Source organism: Entelurus aequoreus, linkage group LG15, assembly GCF_033978785.1.
Source record: "Entelurus aequoreus isolate RoL-2023_Sb linkage group LG15, RoL_Eaeq_v1.1, whole genome shotgun sequence".
Classification (NCBI taxonomy): Eukaryota; Metazoa; Chordata; class Actinopteri; order Syngnathiformes; family Syngnathidae; genus Entelurus; species Entelurus aequoreus.
The window spans coordinates 16,587,114-16,604,380 of NC_084745.1; the positions used below are offsets into that span (position 1 = coordinate 16,587,114).

At 39.8% G+C, this 17,267-nt stretch overlaps 1 protein-coding gene across 1 annotated transcript; it reads right to left on the reverse strand.

Moving 5' to 3' along the window:
• Positions 1 to 9,542: 9,542 nt before the first annotated feature.
• LOC133630549 (putative uncharacterized protein DDB_G0282133) lies at positions 9,543 to 15,441 on the reverse strand. Its single transcript, XM_062022164.1, has 5 exons — positions 15,375 to 15,441; positions 13,591 to 14,060; positions 11,556 to 12,378; positions 10,521 to 11,081; positions 9,543 to 10,474 (listed from the first exon to the last, which is right to left on the reverse strand). The coding sequence occupies exons 1-5, from the start codon at positions 15,439 to 15,441 to the stop codon at positions 9,543 to 9,545; spliced, it is 2,853 nt and encodes a 950-aa protein (XP_061878148.1).
• Between the last annotated feature and the right edge of the window lie 1,826 nt (positions 15,442 to 17,267).

The window sequence follows — 17,267 nt, forward strand, 5'->3', positions numbered from 1 at the left end:
ATAAACTAAACTAAACTAAACTAAACCAAACATTCAGCCCTCAAATCTGCTAGGTTCAAAACTACACTAAGCCTCTAAATCGACGAATTTTGGAACAGTGACAATTTTTTTCCAAAAACTCACACTCTTTTGCCTAAAAACGGACGGGCTCAAAAAAGTGTTATAAGTAAGTCATACAGCGTGTCATTATTACGACGGTCAGCTGGATAAACAAGTACCGATAGTCTGAAACAGACCTGGGCATTCTACGGCCCGCGGGCCACATCCGGCCCTTTGTGCGTCCCTGTCCGGCCGGCGTGAGGCCAATTATAAATTACAAAATAAATTTAAAAAAGTATCTATGTCGAGTGTGCAATACAACGGTGCTGCTTTTGTTTTGAAAAGCTATATTTGTATTACTTCAGTGTGGACTATGCTCGTGCGCAATTGTGAGTGAATGTGAACAGCGGCAATCACAAATTACAAAATACATTTTAAAAAACATCTATGTCGTGCGTGCAATACAACTGTGCTGCTTTTATTTTGAAAAGTGTTATTTATGGGCGTATGTCCGTGTGTAACCTGTGAGTGAAGGTGCACAGCGACAAGTGATGCACGGTTACCCCCAAGACGCTAAAAAGAGAAAAGTTGATGACGAATGGCGTGTTTTCAACAAGACATGGACTGCCAAGTATTTCTTTACAGAAATTAAAGGTAAAGCCGTGTGCTTAATTTGTGGTACACAGGTTGCTGTGTTTAAAGAATATAATTTGAATCGCCACTACACGACGAAGCACGAGGAAAAATACCAGAATCTGTCTGATGAAGCGCGCGCAAGGGAGGCTGATGCGTTGATGGTAAAACTGCACACCCAACAAGACTTTTTGCCAAATTTCACACCCCCAGAGATGCAGCTGTCAGGACAAGTTTCGTAATTTCTCACAAAATCGCCAGAAAAAGTAAGGCGTTTTCTGACGGAGAGTTTATTAAGGAGTGCTTATTGGACTCTGTTGTGCTGATATGCATATAAGAAGAGGGGCGCATTTGAGAACGTGTCACTCTCCTGACACACTTTAACGAGGCGGGTTGAGACCATCGCTGGAAACTTGGAGCTTCAGCTACAGAACAGAACGGCCGACTCTGACTGTTTTTCGCTGGCTTTGGATGAGAGCTGCGATGTACATGACACCGCCCAGCTGCTCATCTTCTTACGTGGGATAACTGCAGACTTTCAAATCACGGAGGAGCTGACAGCCATGCAGTCAATTAAAGAGACAACCACAGGTAATGACTTGTTCACATAGGTAAATGCGTGTTTGGACATGTTAGGACTGAAATGGGACAAGCTGGCAGGTGTGACAACAGATGGTTGTCCAAATCTGACGGGGAAAAATGTTGGACTTTTAAAGAGGATGCAGGATAAAGTGACAGAAATTGACATTTTTGCATTGTATTATACATCAGGAAGTGTTGTGTAAGACAGTGTTAAAAATAAAATCATCAAAAGCAATCTGCTTTTGTATAAAGTTAAGTTAGGTTAAATGAAATTATTATTAATATTATTATTATTATTATTATTTATCTTACGGTATATCAAAATTAATTTGAGCAAAATGTAATTGAAATATTGTCGGTGTGGCCCTCCAGCAGTGCTCGGGTTGGTCATGCGGCCCCCGGTAAAAATTAATTGCCCACCCCTGGTCTGGAATCTTAATGGTCCTCCTGGACCAACCAAAATCTACTGGTACTCGGTATACATCCCTACCTTTTATCCCACTATTGTTACCCAAATGACTTTGGTTTCCAGTGTAAACACCCTTCATTTGCATATTGAGTTTATTTTTGAACACACCTAAAGTTACATCACACGTTTGCACAAAGTCAACGTTGTCATGGCCCGTCATGTGTGCGCTGCGCTGGGCGCACCTTCAGGAGCGCACCAGGCGCATGCCAGTCCGGCTGCGGCAAGCAGCTGCAATCAATCCACCTGAAGCTGATGATGAGACCTGCCTTCATAAGCCAGCACAACCTGCTATCCCGTGCCAGAACGTAGCTACCTGTCGTCCAGCCTTTGTTCCCACATCACGAGTTGTGTGTCTCGTCTCCCCGCGTTTTTTGGCTGCATCTTGGATCTCGACCTCCCGCCTGGACACGGACTTTTGGCGCCTCGCTATTGCCCCGACTTCCTGACCTACGAGCCTGGCTCGCCCCAATTGGACTTCTGCGCCTCTCGTTCAACACTTCCGGTAACACACAACAGTTAATTCACACACATAGTCACACCATACACTTTTGGATTCGTCACACTCCATTTTCCTTGTTTATTAATATTATTATTTCTTATTTATATATATATAGTTTATATATATAAATAAATAGAGATAATACAACGTCCTGTTGTCGGTGCCGTCTCCTTCCTCCTATACACCCATAATAAACGTGTCCGAAAAGGAGTAGGAAGAAGTGCAGGTTATTGAACCGCTATGACTGAAAAAAGCAACTTTTGCAGTGAAAGAGATCTCCGCTTCCTGATTGTATTAGTCAAGTTGGCGTTGCGTTAACACTTCACCTGGCGCTTCACGCGCAATTAGCGGCGAGGCGCAGACATAAAGAACGGAGAACGCGAGCGTCGCCTCCGTGCCAGACAGCTGACCTACATAGCCGCCCCCTCTCCTCGCCACGGAAACCCACACCCGCCTCGTGAAAACCCGACGTGCCGCTTAACGTGCGTGCAATGAAGTCCTAACGTCGTCGTCTGATCCCAGTCCCTGGCGGCGTTCGAGGAGGAGGAGGAGGTGCGATGGAATTGCGTGCTGCAATCCTGAGTGACTAATAAATGAGACAATCTGTTCCCATCAACACTACACTGACACACCACTTCCTGTGTCATCCTCGTCACTCGTGCACACGAGCGCCGATGACAGGAAGTCAACTACGAGTGATCAGTTTGCATGTATAATAAAAATAATAAAGAACAAATGTATTTAACATTTCACAACTGTTACCAAGAAACACAACACTCATTGGCCAAAAATGCACAGCAGCAAAATGTGATTCAATATATGACATTTAAATTATATTTCATTGTTAAACAATGCAGTGCAGTTACATTATTACTCACAATAATGTTATTTTTATTTACATGATAGTAGCATTATTACTTTGGCATTATTATTACAATGTATTGTAAATATGATGTAATTACATTTTATTATAGCAATGATTATGGTTATTTTCATATTGGAATAAATATTAGTATCCTTTCTACTGAACAATATTGTGCAGTCATAATAATTATTATCAACATTAAACATTATTTTTTTATTGTATTATTTTTCATTTGTAGTTGTATTGTTTCAAGTATAATGCAGTGCAGTCATATTACTACCATTACTACTGATACAAAAACATGTATTTTTATTTACATTATTGTAGCATTATTACGTTGTAAATATTGTTTAATTACATTTTATTACAGCAATGATTGTTATTTTCATATTTTAATACATTTTAGTATCCTTTCTACTGAACAATAATGTGCAGTCATAATAAATATTATCAACATTAATCATTCTATTTTATTGTATTATTTTTTATTTGTAGTTTTATTGTTGTATAATGCAGTGCAGTCATATTACTACTAATACAAATTTTTGTATTTATGTTATGGTAACATTATTACGTTAGCGTTATTATTACAATTATTGTAAATATCATTTAATTAAATTGTATTACAGCAATGATTATTGTTATTTTCATATTTGAATAAATATCAGTATCCTTTCAACTGAACAATATTGTGCAGTCATAATACTGTAATTATTATCAACATTAATCATTCTATTTTATTGTATTCTTTTTTATTTGTAGTTTTATTGTTGTATAATGCAGTGCAGTCATACTACTACTATTACTATTAACAAAAAAAAGGGTTTTCTTGCCTTCAGTACTGCACAGTAGTACTGTAGTATTGCTAGTGCTGAAGTACTTATATTATTTTATTATAATGATAATAATAAATATAATATTTATTATAAATTGTATTCAATATTACATTATGAATATGTTAGTCATTACATATTGATTATATACAGTGCACCTGGAAAGTAGTCACAGTGCTTCACTTTTTTCACATTTTATTATGTTTCAGCCTTATTCCAAAATGGAATAATTTAAGTTTTGTCCTCAAAATTCTACAAACAATACCCCGTAATGAAAATGTGCAAATGCATTATAAATTTAAAAAACAAGTGCATCTGAAAAGTATTCACAGCGCTTCACTTTTTTCACATGTTGTTATGTTTCAGCCTTATTCCAAAATGGAATAACTTGAGTTTTGTCCTCAAAATTCTACACACAATACCTCATAACAACAATGTGCAAATGAAATTACAAATAAAAAAACAAGTGCATCTGAAAAGTATTCACAGCACTTCACTTTTTCCACATTTTGATATGCTTCAGTTTAATTCCAAAATGGAATAACTTAAGTTGAGTCCTCAAAATTCTACACACAATACCCCATAATGACAATGTGCAAATGCATTACAAATTAAAAAAAAACAAGTGCATCTGAAAAGTATTCACAGCACTTCACTTTTTTCACATTTTGTTATGTTTCAGCCTTATTCCAAAATGAAATAACTTAAGTTTTGTCCTCAAAATTCTACACACAACACCCCATAACGACAATGTGCAAATGCATTACAAATTAAAAAAAACAAGGGCATCTGAAAAGTTTTCACAGCGCTTCACTTTTTTCACATTTTGTTACGTTTCAGCCTTATTCCGAAATGGAATAACTTAAATTTTGTCCTCAAAATTCTACACACAATACCCCATAGTGACAATGTGCAAATTCATTACAAATAAAGAAAAACAAGAAATCACATGTACATAAGCCATGAAGCTCAAAAGTGAGGTCAGGGGCATCCTGTTTCGACTGATCATGTCGTTAAGAGGCCCAGCCTGAGCCCAGGCTTGAATCCAATCGAACATCTCTCATCTCAGGATCTCAAGAGACATCTAAAAATGGTTGTGCATCGACTCATACCATCCAACCTGATGTTGCTTTCGAGGTGCTGCAAAGAGGAATGGTCGAAACAAGCTTGTGGCACCGTATTCAAAACGACTTGTTGCTGTCATTGTTGCCAAAGTATTGACCAACGACTGTAAATACTTATGGACATGTGATATCTTATTATTTTAATGTTTAATACATTTGCAATTTTTTTTAAAAAAGAAAACACTTTTTCACATTGTCATTGTGGGGTATTGTGTGAAGAATTTTGAGGGCAAAAATGAATCAAGGCTGTGAACATAACAAAATGTGGAAAAAATGAAGCGCAGTGTATACATGCCGGATGAACTGTATAAAATTAGTAGTGTAGTAATAGTAATAGTATGTTTAATACTGAACAATATAGTGCAGTTTTAAACATATACCAGGAATAATGATAATTATCAAAAATTATCATTGTTTTGTATAGCCAGCATCATAATAAATTGTAGTATTATTAAAAAGATGAACCCTGTGCAGTTTTACACTACTATTATTATTTTCATTATTAATAATAATAACCATTAGGGTTTTTATTATAGTAGCATACTGATAGTAATATGTCATAGTTATGTATTGTTAGTAAAACATACATGATTGTTACTTCAAATATGAACGTGTTTGTCAGAATAATTGTACCTAAGTTATCACAAAACTTTGTGTTTCAATGAGTTCCCTGCGAGCAGACAAAAGCTGTCTTTGATCCTACCAAGCAAAATGCTTGTAAAACTCCACTGTGTAGGATGGGAAGCAACATAAAGGTGTCGGTTTCTTTGATGTATTGTAATCCACAGGAAGATTTTATCTTGACCCGACATCTACAAAGCGAAGAGGAAGCAGAACCTGACCCCCCTTCAGGCACCTTTTCTTTGAACTGTTGTGTGACCAAAGGCAGGGGCTGTTTACGACCCCCGTCCCTTTAGAAACAGCTGTTGCCATGTAATCAGGGAAAGTCCAAATAAAAGAGGAGGCGTACAATCTTTGGTCAGAGCTGTACAAGGGTACAGGTGTACACGCTCTCCTCATTGAGCCAAATTGAATTCTGTCTCTGTTTGATTCCTTGCTTCTTTGTCTGTTTAATAGATGTCATCGGTATTTGAACCTGACAGTGTTAATCAGACAAGGCTGCCTCCCCAGCGTGATAATTAGCACGCATGCAGACGTGAGGAAGGTTCCATGATCACACATGATCATGACGGCCTCATCAACACCAAACTGTTGTCTTGCACGCCATTACCTTGGCACTCACAGATTCCAGCGAAAGCCCCGATTAGCAAATGAGCACGGCGGCGCCGAGATGAATTAACGAGGAATTATTCGGAAGCCCGCCGGTGTCACAAACAATGGCGGCGAAATGACAGTGATGAGGAGAGACGCGGCGACACAGGTGCAACACTCCCAAGCACGGGTCAAAGGTCGTTGTCGGAGCGACAACTGCACTGGTTTTAAAATCTGAGCCAGAAAGAGTGGGGTCAAATGACACAAAGTCGTATTGTATCAAACTCCAAATCTGACCTTTTGGCCCTCAAGTCACACAGATCTGTTTTTTTTTTGCCAGTATAAACGCTCCAAAGTGCTTCAAATCAGATTCAGGCCACATCAGGAGGTAGTCCTGACTCCGATTGGAATCTGATCCTTTCAAATGTGACTTCAGTCTGAACGCAATGCGACCCGAATGGGACTTTTTCGTCAGCAAAGTCTATTTAAGACAGGGGTGTCAAACTCATTTTAGATGGGGGGCCACATGGAGAAAAATCTACTCCCAAGTGGGCCGGACTGGTAAAATCACGGCACGATAACTTAAAAATACAGACAACTTCAGATCTTTGTTTAAAAATATAACAAGCAGAAATGTACAAATCATAATGTTGTTAGTTGTTTTTTTTAACACTTACATGTATTTGTCGTTATGGTAACACTTCAATATGGGGAACATATTCACCATTAATCAGTTGCTTATTAAAGTAACAAAGACTTAATTTAGAGTTGTTTGGACACTAGGGGAAGATATAAGGGTTAAGGTTACTAATAAGCCATCATTCTGAGGTTATTGAGGGAAGACTCTTAGTTAATGGCTTACTGGTTGTATAATAAGGCCATGCAGAACAAGGCATTAATAAGTACTTAATAATGACTAATTAAGAGCAAATATGTTACTAATTTGCATGTTAACAAGCAACTAATTAATGGTGAATATGTGTTCTCCATACTAAAGTGTTACCGTCGTTATTTATATTTTCTGAATAAAGTATGTGATAATGTTCATCAGTCAACTCATTGGTGTCTATCAAGATAATAAAATGATATCAAAATCAATTACAGGATGTTATTTATGTAGTTTGATCATGTGGTTTATTTTGTACATATGTAGCATCATCTACAAAGATACAAATAATTGCTATTGCGACATCCAGTGGACACATTTAGAACAGCAGTTTTTTTCATTAAAAAAATTCCAGGTACATTTTTATACTTAGAAAACTCATCCTGCAAACACCTGATCCGGCCGATACGTTTGACACCCCTGATTTAAGACGACCACATTTTCGGTGCACCACTCGTCAATAGTGCGCAGATAATAGGCTATGTGTAATATATGAAAATATGTTTTGATTCCGAACACATAGCGATTGTTGAAAGACCGGAATTGACGCTGTGGCACATTTGCTTACATGTGAGTTTCAAAATAAAGCTCCCATAGATCCACCCTGATATCCGTGTCTCCTCTACTTAACAGCCATTGCATCCATTCATACATGCAATTACATCCATCTACTTTGACACACATTTCTAAGGTGTTGCGTCTTTTATTTTATTTTGTAGTAATAGCGACTTCCTTCTGGTTAACTTCCTTTGTTTTCACTTTATCGAAGTGCGCATGTAAGTGACGTCGAGACCACATTGGGGCCACATTGGGGCCACATTGGGGCCACATTGTGCATGATTACACTGGAGTCTGATAAAAATCACATTTTACTTGCAGTGTGAATGTAGTCAGACTGTGTTTCTATGTATGTATTTCCCACCTTTCTTTGCAAGAATCCCATTTGTTTTTATGAATATGTTTGTGTTGGAGGGGTTAAGGGGAAAGACATCCATATATGGAAATATAGGTTGCCATGGATACTGCAGTCAGTGGTCAGGACTGTTGTTTCTGCTGTTGTTGTTACTGTTCTGGTTGTTGTTGTTGTTGTTGTTGTTGTTGTCGTCGTCGTCGTCATCAAGCAGCTTCTCCGCTAAGCCAGTTTTGGAGATGTTGTTGCTGCTGCTATTTGTCTTAAATGTTGTTAAAACTATTGTCCTTATTGTTGCTGATGTTATTGTTGTTATTGCTGCTGCTGCTGTTATTGTTGCTACTGTTCTTGTTTTTGCTGTTCCTGTTGTTATTGTTGCTGCTGCTGTTATTGTTGTTATTTTTTGCTGCTGCTGCTCTTATTGTTACTACTGTTCTTGTTATTGCTGTTACTGTTGTTTTTGCTGCTGCTGCTGTTATTGTTGCGACTGTTCTTGTTATTGCTGTAACTGTTGTTATTGCTGCTGCTGCTGTTATTGTTGCTACTGTTCTTGTTTTTGCTGTTCCTGTTGTTATTGCTGCTGCTGCTATTGTTGCTACTGTTCTTGTTTTTGCTGTTCCTGTTGTTATTGTTGCTGCTGCTGTTATTGTTGTCATTTTTTGCTGCTGCTGCTCTTATTGTTGCTACTGTTCTTGTTATTGCTGTTACTGTTGTTATTGCTGCTGCTGCTGTTATTGTTGCGACTGTTCTTGTTATTGCTGTTGTTATTGCTGCTGCTGCTGTTATTGTTGCTACTGTTCTTGATATTGCTGTTACTGTTGTTATTGCTGCTGTTGCTGTTATTGTTGCGACTGTTCTTGTTATTGCTGTTACTGTTGTTATTGCTGCTGCTGTTATTGTTGCTACTGTTCTTGTTTTTGCTGTTCCTGTTGTTATTGTTGCTGCTGCTGCTCTTATTGTTGCTACTGTTCTTGTTATTGCTGTTACTGTTGTTATTGCTGCTGCTGCTGTTATTGTTGCGACTGTTCTTGTTATTGATGTTGTTATTGCTGCTGCTGCTGTTATTGTTGCGACTGTTCTTGTTATTGCTGTTACTGTTGTTATTGCTGCTGCTGCTGTTATTGTTGCGACTGTTCTTGTTATTGCTGTTGTTGTTGTTGCTGCTGCTGCTGTTATTGTTGCTACTGTTCTTGTTATTGCTGTTACTGTTGTTATTGCTGCTGCTGCTGTTATTGTTGCTACTGTTCATGTTTTTGCTGTTCCTGTTATTGTTGCTGCTGCTGTTATTGTTGTTATTTTTTGCTGTTGCTGCTCTTATTGTTGCTACTGTTCTTGTTATTGCTGTAACTGTTGTTATTGCTGCTGCTGCTGTTATTGTTGCTACTGTTCTTGTTTTGCTGTTCCTGTTGTTATTGCTGCTGCTGCTATTGTTGCTACTGTTCTTGTTTTTGCTGTTCCTGTTGTTATTGTTGCTGCTGCTGTTATTGTTGTCATTTTTTGCTGCTGCTGCTCTTATTGTTGCTACTGTTCTTGTTATTGCTGTTACTGTTGTTATTGCTGCTGCTGCTGTTATTGTTGCGACTGTTCTTGTTATTGCTGTTGTTATTGCTGCTGCTGCTGTTATTGTTGCTACTGTTCTTGTTATTGCTGTTACTGTTGTTATTGCTGCTGCTGCTGTTATTGTTGCGACTGTTCTTGTTATTGCTGTTACTGTTGTTATTGCTGCTGCTGTTATTGTTGCTACTGTTCTTGTTTTTGCTGTTCCTGTTGTTATTGTTGCTGCTGCTGCTCTTATTGTTGCTACTGTTCTTGTTATTGCTGTTACTGTTGTTATTGCTGCTGCTGCTGTTATTGTTGCGACTGTTCTTGTTATTGCTGTTGTTATTGCTGCTGCTGCTGTTATTGTTGCTACTGTTCTTGTTATTGCTGTTACTGTTGTTATTGCTGCTGCTGCTGTTATTGTTGCTACTGTTCTTGTTATTGCTGTTACTGTTGTTATTGCTGCTGCTGCTGTTATTGTTGCTACTGTTCTTGTTGTTCCTGTTCCTGTTGTTATTGCGGCTGCTGCTGTTATTGTTGCGACTGTTCTTGTTATTGCTGTTACTGTTGTTATTGCTGCTGCTGCTGTTATTGTTGCTACTGTTCTTGTTATTGCTGTTACTGTTGTTATTACTGCTGCTGCTGTTATTGTTGCGACAGTTCTTGTTATTGCTGTTGTTATTGCTGCTGCTGCTGTTATTGTTGCGACTGTTCTTGTTATTGCTGTTACTGTTGTTATTGCTGCTGCTGCTGTTATTGTTGCTACTGTTCTTGTTTTTGCTGTTCCTGTTGTTATTGCTGCTGCTGCTATTGTTGCTACTGTTCTTGTTTTTGCTGTTCCTGTTGTTATTGTTGCTGCTGCTGTTATTGTTGTCATTTTTTGCTGCTGCTGCTCTTATTGTTGCTACTGTTCTTGTTATTGCTGTTACTGTTGTTATTGCTGCTGCTGCTGTTATTGTTGCGACTGTTCTTGTTATTGCTGTTGTTATTGCTGCTGCTGCTGTTATTGTTGCTACTGTTCTTGTTATTGCTGTTACTGTTGTTATTGCTGCTGCTGTTATTGTTGCTACTGTTCTTGTTTTTGCTGTTCCTGTTGTTATTGTTGCTGCTGCTGCTCTTATTGTTGCTACTGTTCTTGTTATTGCTGTTACTGTTGTTATTGCTGCTGCTGCTGTTATTGTTGCGACTGTTCTTGTTATTGATGTTGTTATTGCTGCTGCTGCTGTTATTGTTGCGACTGTTCTTGTTATTGCTGTTACTGTTGTTATTGCTGCTGCTGCTGTTATTGTTGCGACTGTTCTTGTTATTGCTGTTGTTGTTATTGCTGCTGCTGCTGTTATTGTTGCTACTGTTCTTGTTATTGCTGTTACTGTTGTTATTGCTGCTGCTGCTGTTATTGTTGCTACTGTTCTTGTTTTTGCTGTTCCTGTTGTTATTGTTGCTGCTGCTGTTATTGTTGTTATTTTTTGCTGTTGCTGCTCTTATTGTTGCTACTGGGGACGGTATAGCTCGGTTGGTAGAGTGGCCGTGCCAGCAACTTGAGGGTTGCAGGTTCAATCCCCGCTTCCGCCATCCTAGTCACTGCCATTGTGTCTTTGGGCAAGACACTTTACCCACCTGCTCCAAGTGCCACCCACACTGGTTTAAATGTAACTTAGATATTGGGTTTCACAATGTAAAGCGCTTTGAGTCACTTGAGAAAAAGCGCTATATAAATGTAATTCACTTCACTTCACTTCACTACTGTTCTTGTTATTGCTGTAACTGTTGTTATTGCTGCTGCTGCTGTTATTGTTGCTACTGTTCTTGTTTTTGCTGTTCCTGTTGTTATTGCTGCTGCTGCTATTGTTGCTACTGTTCTTGTTTTTGCTGTTCCTGTTGTTATTGTTGCTGCTGCTGTTATTGTTGTCATTTTTTGCTGCTGCTGCTCTTATTGTTGCTACTGTTCTTGTTATTGCTGTTACTGTTGTTATTGCTGCTGCTGCTGTTATTGTTGCTACTGTTCTTGTTATTGCTGTTACTGTTGTTATTGCTGCTGCTGCTGTTATTGTTGTGACTGTTCTTGTTATTGCTGTTGTTATTGCTGCTGCTGCTGTTATTGTTGCTACTGTTCTTGTTATTGCTGTTACTGTTGTTATTGCTGCTGCTGCTGTTATTGTTGCGACTGTTCTTGTTATTGCTGTTACTGTTGTTATTGCTGCTGCTGTTATTGTTGCTACTGTTCTTGTTTTTGCTGTTCCTGTTGTTATTGTTGCTGCTGCTGCTCTTATTGTTGCTACTGTTCTTGTTATTGCTGTTACTGTTGTTATTGCTGCTGCTGCTGTTATTGTTGCGACTGTTCTTGTTATTGCTGTTGTTATTGCTGCTGCTGCTGTTATTGTTGCTACTGTTCTTGTTATTGCTGTTACTGTTGTTATTGCTGCTGCTGCTGTTATTGTTGCTACTGTTCTTGTTATTGCTGTTACTGTTGTTATTGCTGCTGCTGCTGCTGTTATTGTTGCTACTGTTCTTGTTGTTCCTGTTCCTGTTGTTATTGCGGCTGCTGCTGTTATTGTTGCGACTGTTCTTGTTATTGCTGTTACTGTTGTTATTGCTGCTGCTGCTGTTATTGTTGCGACTGTTCTTGTTATTGCTGTTGTTATTGCTGCTGCTGCTGTTATTGTTGCGACTGTTCTTGTTATTGCTGTTACTGTTGTTATTGCTGCTGCTGCTGTTATTGTTGCGACTGTTCTTGTTATTGCTGTTACTGTTGTTATTGCTGCTGTTGCTGTTATTGCTGCTACTGTTCTTGTTTTTGTTGTTCCTGTTGTTATTGTTGCTCCTACTGTTATTGTTGTTATTTTTTGTTGCTGCTGCTGTTATTGTTGCTACTGTTCTTGTTATTGCTGTTACTGTTTTTATTGCTGCTGCTGCTGTTATTGTTGCGACTGTTCTTGTTATTGCTGTTACTGTTGTTGTTATTGCTGCTGCTGCTGTTATTGTTGCTACTGTTCTTGTTATTGCTGTTACTGTTGTTATTGCTGCTGCTGCTAATATTGTTGCGACTGTTCTTGTTATTGCTGTTACTGTTGTTATTGCTGCTGCTGTTATTGTTGCTACTGTTCTTGTTTTTGATGTTCCTGTTGTTATTGTAGCTGCTGCTGTTATTGTTGTTATTTTTTGCTGCTGCTGCTGTTATTGTTGCTACTGTTCTTGTTATTGCTGTTGTTATTGCTGCTAGATAGATAGATGGATAGTACTTTATTGATTCCTTCAGGAGAGTTCCCTCAGGAAAATTAAAATTCCAGCAGCAGTGTACAGAATTAAGATCAATTGAGACTGTTCTTGCTATTGCTGTTACTGTTGTTATTGCTGCTGCTGCTGTTATTGTTGCTACTGTTCTTGTTTTTGCTGTTCCTGTTGTTATTGTTGCTGCTGCTGTTATTGTTATTTTTGCTGCTGCTGTTATTGTTGCTACTGTTCTTGTTTTTGCTGTTCCTGTTGTTATCATTGCTACTGTTGTTGTTGTTGTTACGACTGTTCTTCTTGTTGTTGTTGCTGCTGTTCCTGTTGTTATTGTTGCTGCCGCTGTTGTTCTTACTGTTGCTGTTCTAGTTGTTATTGTTGCTTCTGCTGTGGTTGCTGTTCTTGTTACTGCTGCTTATGCTATTGTTGTTGTTGCAGCTGTTACTACTGCTGCTGTTATGGTTGCTGCTGCTGTTGCTGTTCTAGTTGTTATTGTTGCTTCTGCTGTGGTTGTTGATCTGTTACTGCGGCTGCTGTTATTTTTGCTGCTGCTGTTGTTGTTGCTGTTGTTATTGTTGGTGCTGCAGTTGTTATAGTAGCTGCTGCTGCCTATTGTTATTGTTTCAGCTGTTAGCTGCTGCTGTTGTTGTCGCTGCTGTTATTGCTGCTGCTGCTGTTGTTGTTGCTGTTGTTGTTATTGTTGCTGCTGCTGTTGCTCGTCTCGTTGCTGCTGCTGTTGTGATAGTTGCCGCCACTGCCTATTGTTATTGTTGCCGCTGGTAGTTGCTGCTGTTGTTGTTGCTGTTGTTTGTTATTGTTTCTGCTGTTACTGTTCGTGTTATTGATGTTCCTGTTATTGTTTCTGTCCCTGCTGCTGTTATTGTTACTACTGTTCTTGTTTTTGCTATTCCTGCTGTTATTGTTGCTGCTGCTGTTATTGTTATTTTTGCTGCTGTTATTATTGCCACTGTTCCTGTTATTGCTGTTCCTGTTGTTATTGTTGCTGCTGCTGCTGTTGTTACTGTTGCTGCTGTTCTTGTTGTTATCATTGCTGCTGCTGTTGTTGCTTCTGCTGTTGTTGATGTTCTCGTTACTGCTGCTGCTATTAATGTTGTTGCAGCTGTTACTGCTGCTGCTGGCATTGTTGCTGCTGCTGCTGTTGGTATCGTTACTGCTGCCGTTGTTGCTATTGTTGCTGCTGCTGTTGTTATAGTTGCTGATGCTGCCTATTGTTATTGTTGCAGCTATTAGTTATGTTATGTTATGTTATGTTATGTTATGTTATGTTATGTTATGTTATGTTATGTTATTTTCACTTATTTTGCGCCCCCCAACCAACTGTTACATCAGCCCGAGTGGAGAAACAAAAAAACAGAAACAGAGACTGAGACACACAAAGGAATCTAAACTAAACATTTAAGACTCACAATGAAAACATAAATTAAAAGTCATCTGCGGTAAAAAGGTGAGTTTTAAGCCGTGCTCTAAAAGAGTCCAGAGTGTTTGCGGACTTTATACTGAGGGGGAGCTTATTCCACAACCTAGGTGCCATCACTGAGAAAGCACGGTCTCCCCTTGTCACTAGGTTTGACCGTGGGACCTTCAGGGTCATCTGGTTGTCAGATCTAAGACAACTGCTGTTGTTGTCGTCGCTGTTGTTGTTATTGTTGCTTCTGTTGCTGTTTCCGCTGCTGCTTTTATTGTTGCTGTTATTGCTTCTATGGTTGTTGTTGCCATTTCTGTTACTGCTTCTGCTATTCTTATTGTTGCAGCCCTTATTGCTGCTTCTGTTATTGTTGGGGCTGTTGTTGCGGCTGTAGCTGTTATTGTTGCTACAAATGTTGTTACCATTGCTACTGTGGTTGGTTTTATTACTGTTGGTGCTGCTGTTGTTTCCTTTGCTGCTGTTGCTTCTGCTGATTTTGGCGCTGTTGTTATTGCCGCCGCTGCTGTTTTTATTATCATCATCGCCGCTGTTGTTACTGTTGCTGTTTTACTGCAGCTGCTGTTGGTGTAGTTATTTTTGCTGCTTCTGCTTGCTAACAAGTCTTACTTCAGCACTCCCTCGCTTCCTTGTTTTTGATTACTGCAAATTTTATTCCACAACAGAGAGACGTTTTGGAATGTTCCAGAATGCATGGAAGATCATCTTGCCAAGGTCTCCGCAGCCACCACATGTGCATCCATCATTGGACTTTCCTGCCCTGACTGTGTGACCGTGTAGCTGTTACTTGTTAGTCCGTGCGTGTGTGTGTGTGTGTGTGTGTGTGTGTGTGTGTGTGTGTGTGTGTGTGTGTGTGTGTGTGTGTGTGTGTGTGTGTGTGTGTGTGTGTGTGTGTGTGTGTGTGTGTGTGTGTGTGTGTGTGTGTGTGTGTGCATGTTTGATTGTCATTCCATTTATCTCTGGCGACAGAAGAGGGGATGGCGCAGTTTGTCATTGACAGGTTGGTACGAGGGGGCGGGGGGGGAGGTGCGCCAGGTGTACTCATTTGTTTGGGGAAATAATTGGGAATTAAGGGATAATGAGGTCCTTGGGGAGACGCTGATGTGCGTCTGACATTCCTGATGAATGAGAGACGGCGTGTGGAGAAGACTTTGATGAGCCTCCAACACAGACTCTGTCATGACCCAAACAATACACTTTGCCACGCCATTATAAGTATAATCATTTTGGGCTAATTGTTGACCAGTTTACTTGTTGCCGTCGCTGTGGTCTCATCTTTTTTTTATTTAAAACCCTGCAGATTTAATTAGTCGAGAGGAGAGACTATTTGTGTTCAGAGGCAATAAATGGACACAAATAAAGGATTTCCTTCAAATATAATATTCAAACTGGATATGATTCATAGTGAACATTATACATCAGTGTAAACTGAATATGTGAAAAAGGTCTTTATCTCTTGTCAGTTCTGTGGATTTGACATTTTCCTCCCAACTGGACCCTTGGAGCTACACTATATTGCCAAAAGTATTTGGCCACCCATCCAAATGATCAGAATCAGGTGTCCTAATCACTTGGCCCGGCCACAGGTGTATAAAATCAAGCACTTAGGCATGGAGACTGTTTCTACAAACTTTTTGTGAAAGAATGGGCCGCTCTCAGGGAATTCCAGCATGGAACTGTCATAGGATGCCACCTGTGCAACAAATCCAGTTGTGAAATGTATTCGCTCCTAAATATACCAAAGTCAACTGTCGGCTTTAATAGGAGAAAATGGAAGAGTTTGGCCTACCAAGTGGTAGGCCACGTAAACTGACAAGAGAGGGGTCAGCGGATGCTGAAGCGCATAGTGCAAAGACTTTCTGCACAGTCAGTTGCTACAGAGCTCCAAACTTTATGTGACCTTCCAGTTAGCCCACGTACAGTACGCAGAGAGCTTCATGGTATGGGTTTCCATGGCCGGGCAGCTGCATCCAAGCCATACATCACCAAGTCCAATGCAAAGCGTGGGATGCAGTGGTGTAAAGCACGTCGCCACTGGACTCTAGAGCTGTGGAGACGCCTTCTCTGGAGTGCCGAATCACGCTTTTCCATCTGGCAATCTTAAGGACGAGTCTGGGTTTGGCGGTTGCCAGGAAACGTCAAATTTCAGACTGCATTGTGCCGAGTGTGAAATTTGGTGGAGGAGGAATTATGTGTGTGGTTGTTTTTCGGGATTTGGGCTTGGCCCCTTAGTTCCAGTGAAAGGAACTTTGAATGCGCCAGGATACCAAAACATTTTCGACAATTCCATGCTCCTAACCTTGTGGGAACAGTTTGGAGCGGGGCCCCTTCCTCTTCCAACATGACTGTGCACCAGTGCACAAAGCAAGGTCCACAAAGACATGGATGACAGAGTCTGGTGTGGATGAACTTGACTGGCCTGCACAGAGTCCTGACCTTAACCAGATAGAACACCTTTGGGATGAATTAGAACGGAGACTGAGAGCCAGGCCTTCTCGACCAACATCAGTGTGTGACCTCACCAATGCGCTTTTGGAAGAATGGTGGAAAATTCCTATAAACACACTCCGCAACCTTGTGGACAGCCTTCCCAGAAGAGTTGAAGCTGTAACAGCTGCAAAAGGTTGGCCGACATCATATTGAACCGTATGGGTTAGGAATGGAATGGCACTTCAAGTTCATATGTGAGTCAAGGCAGGTGGCCAAATACTTTTGGCAATGTATGCATACCCTCGTATTGCCTCCTAATTGGAACACATGTCTGATGACACTATAGCAGAGGTGTCAAAGTGGTTTTCACTGAGGGCCACATTGCAGTTATGTTTGGCCCCAGGGGGCCACTTCTAGCAGTGAATACAATGATTACACACTTTTTGTATGCATTTCATTAGTAGATTGTTTTTAAACTACAATGTAAAAAAAATATGGTAAGTTGCAATAATTTCACCTCAAAATTTTGTGCATATTACTGTAAATGGAAAAACAGTCCAGGTGTTTTTATTGTAAA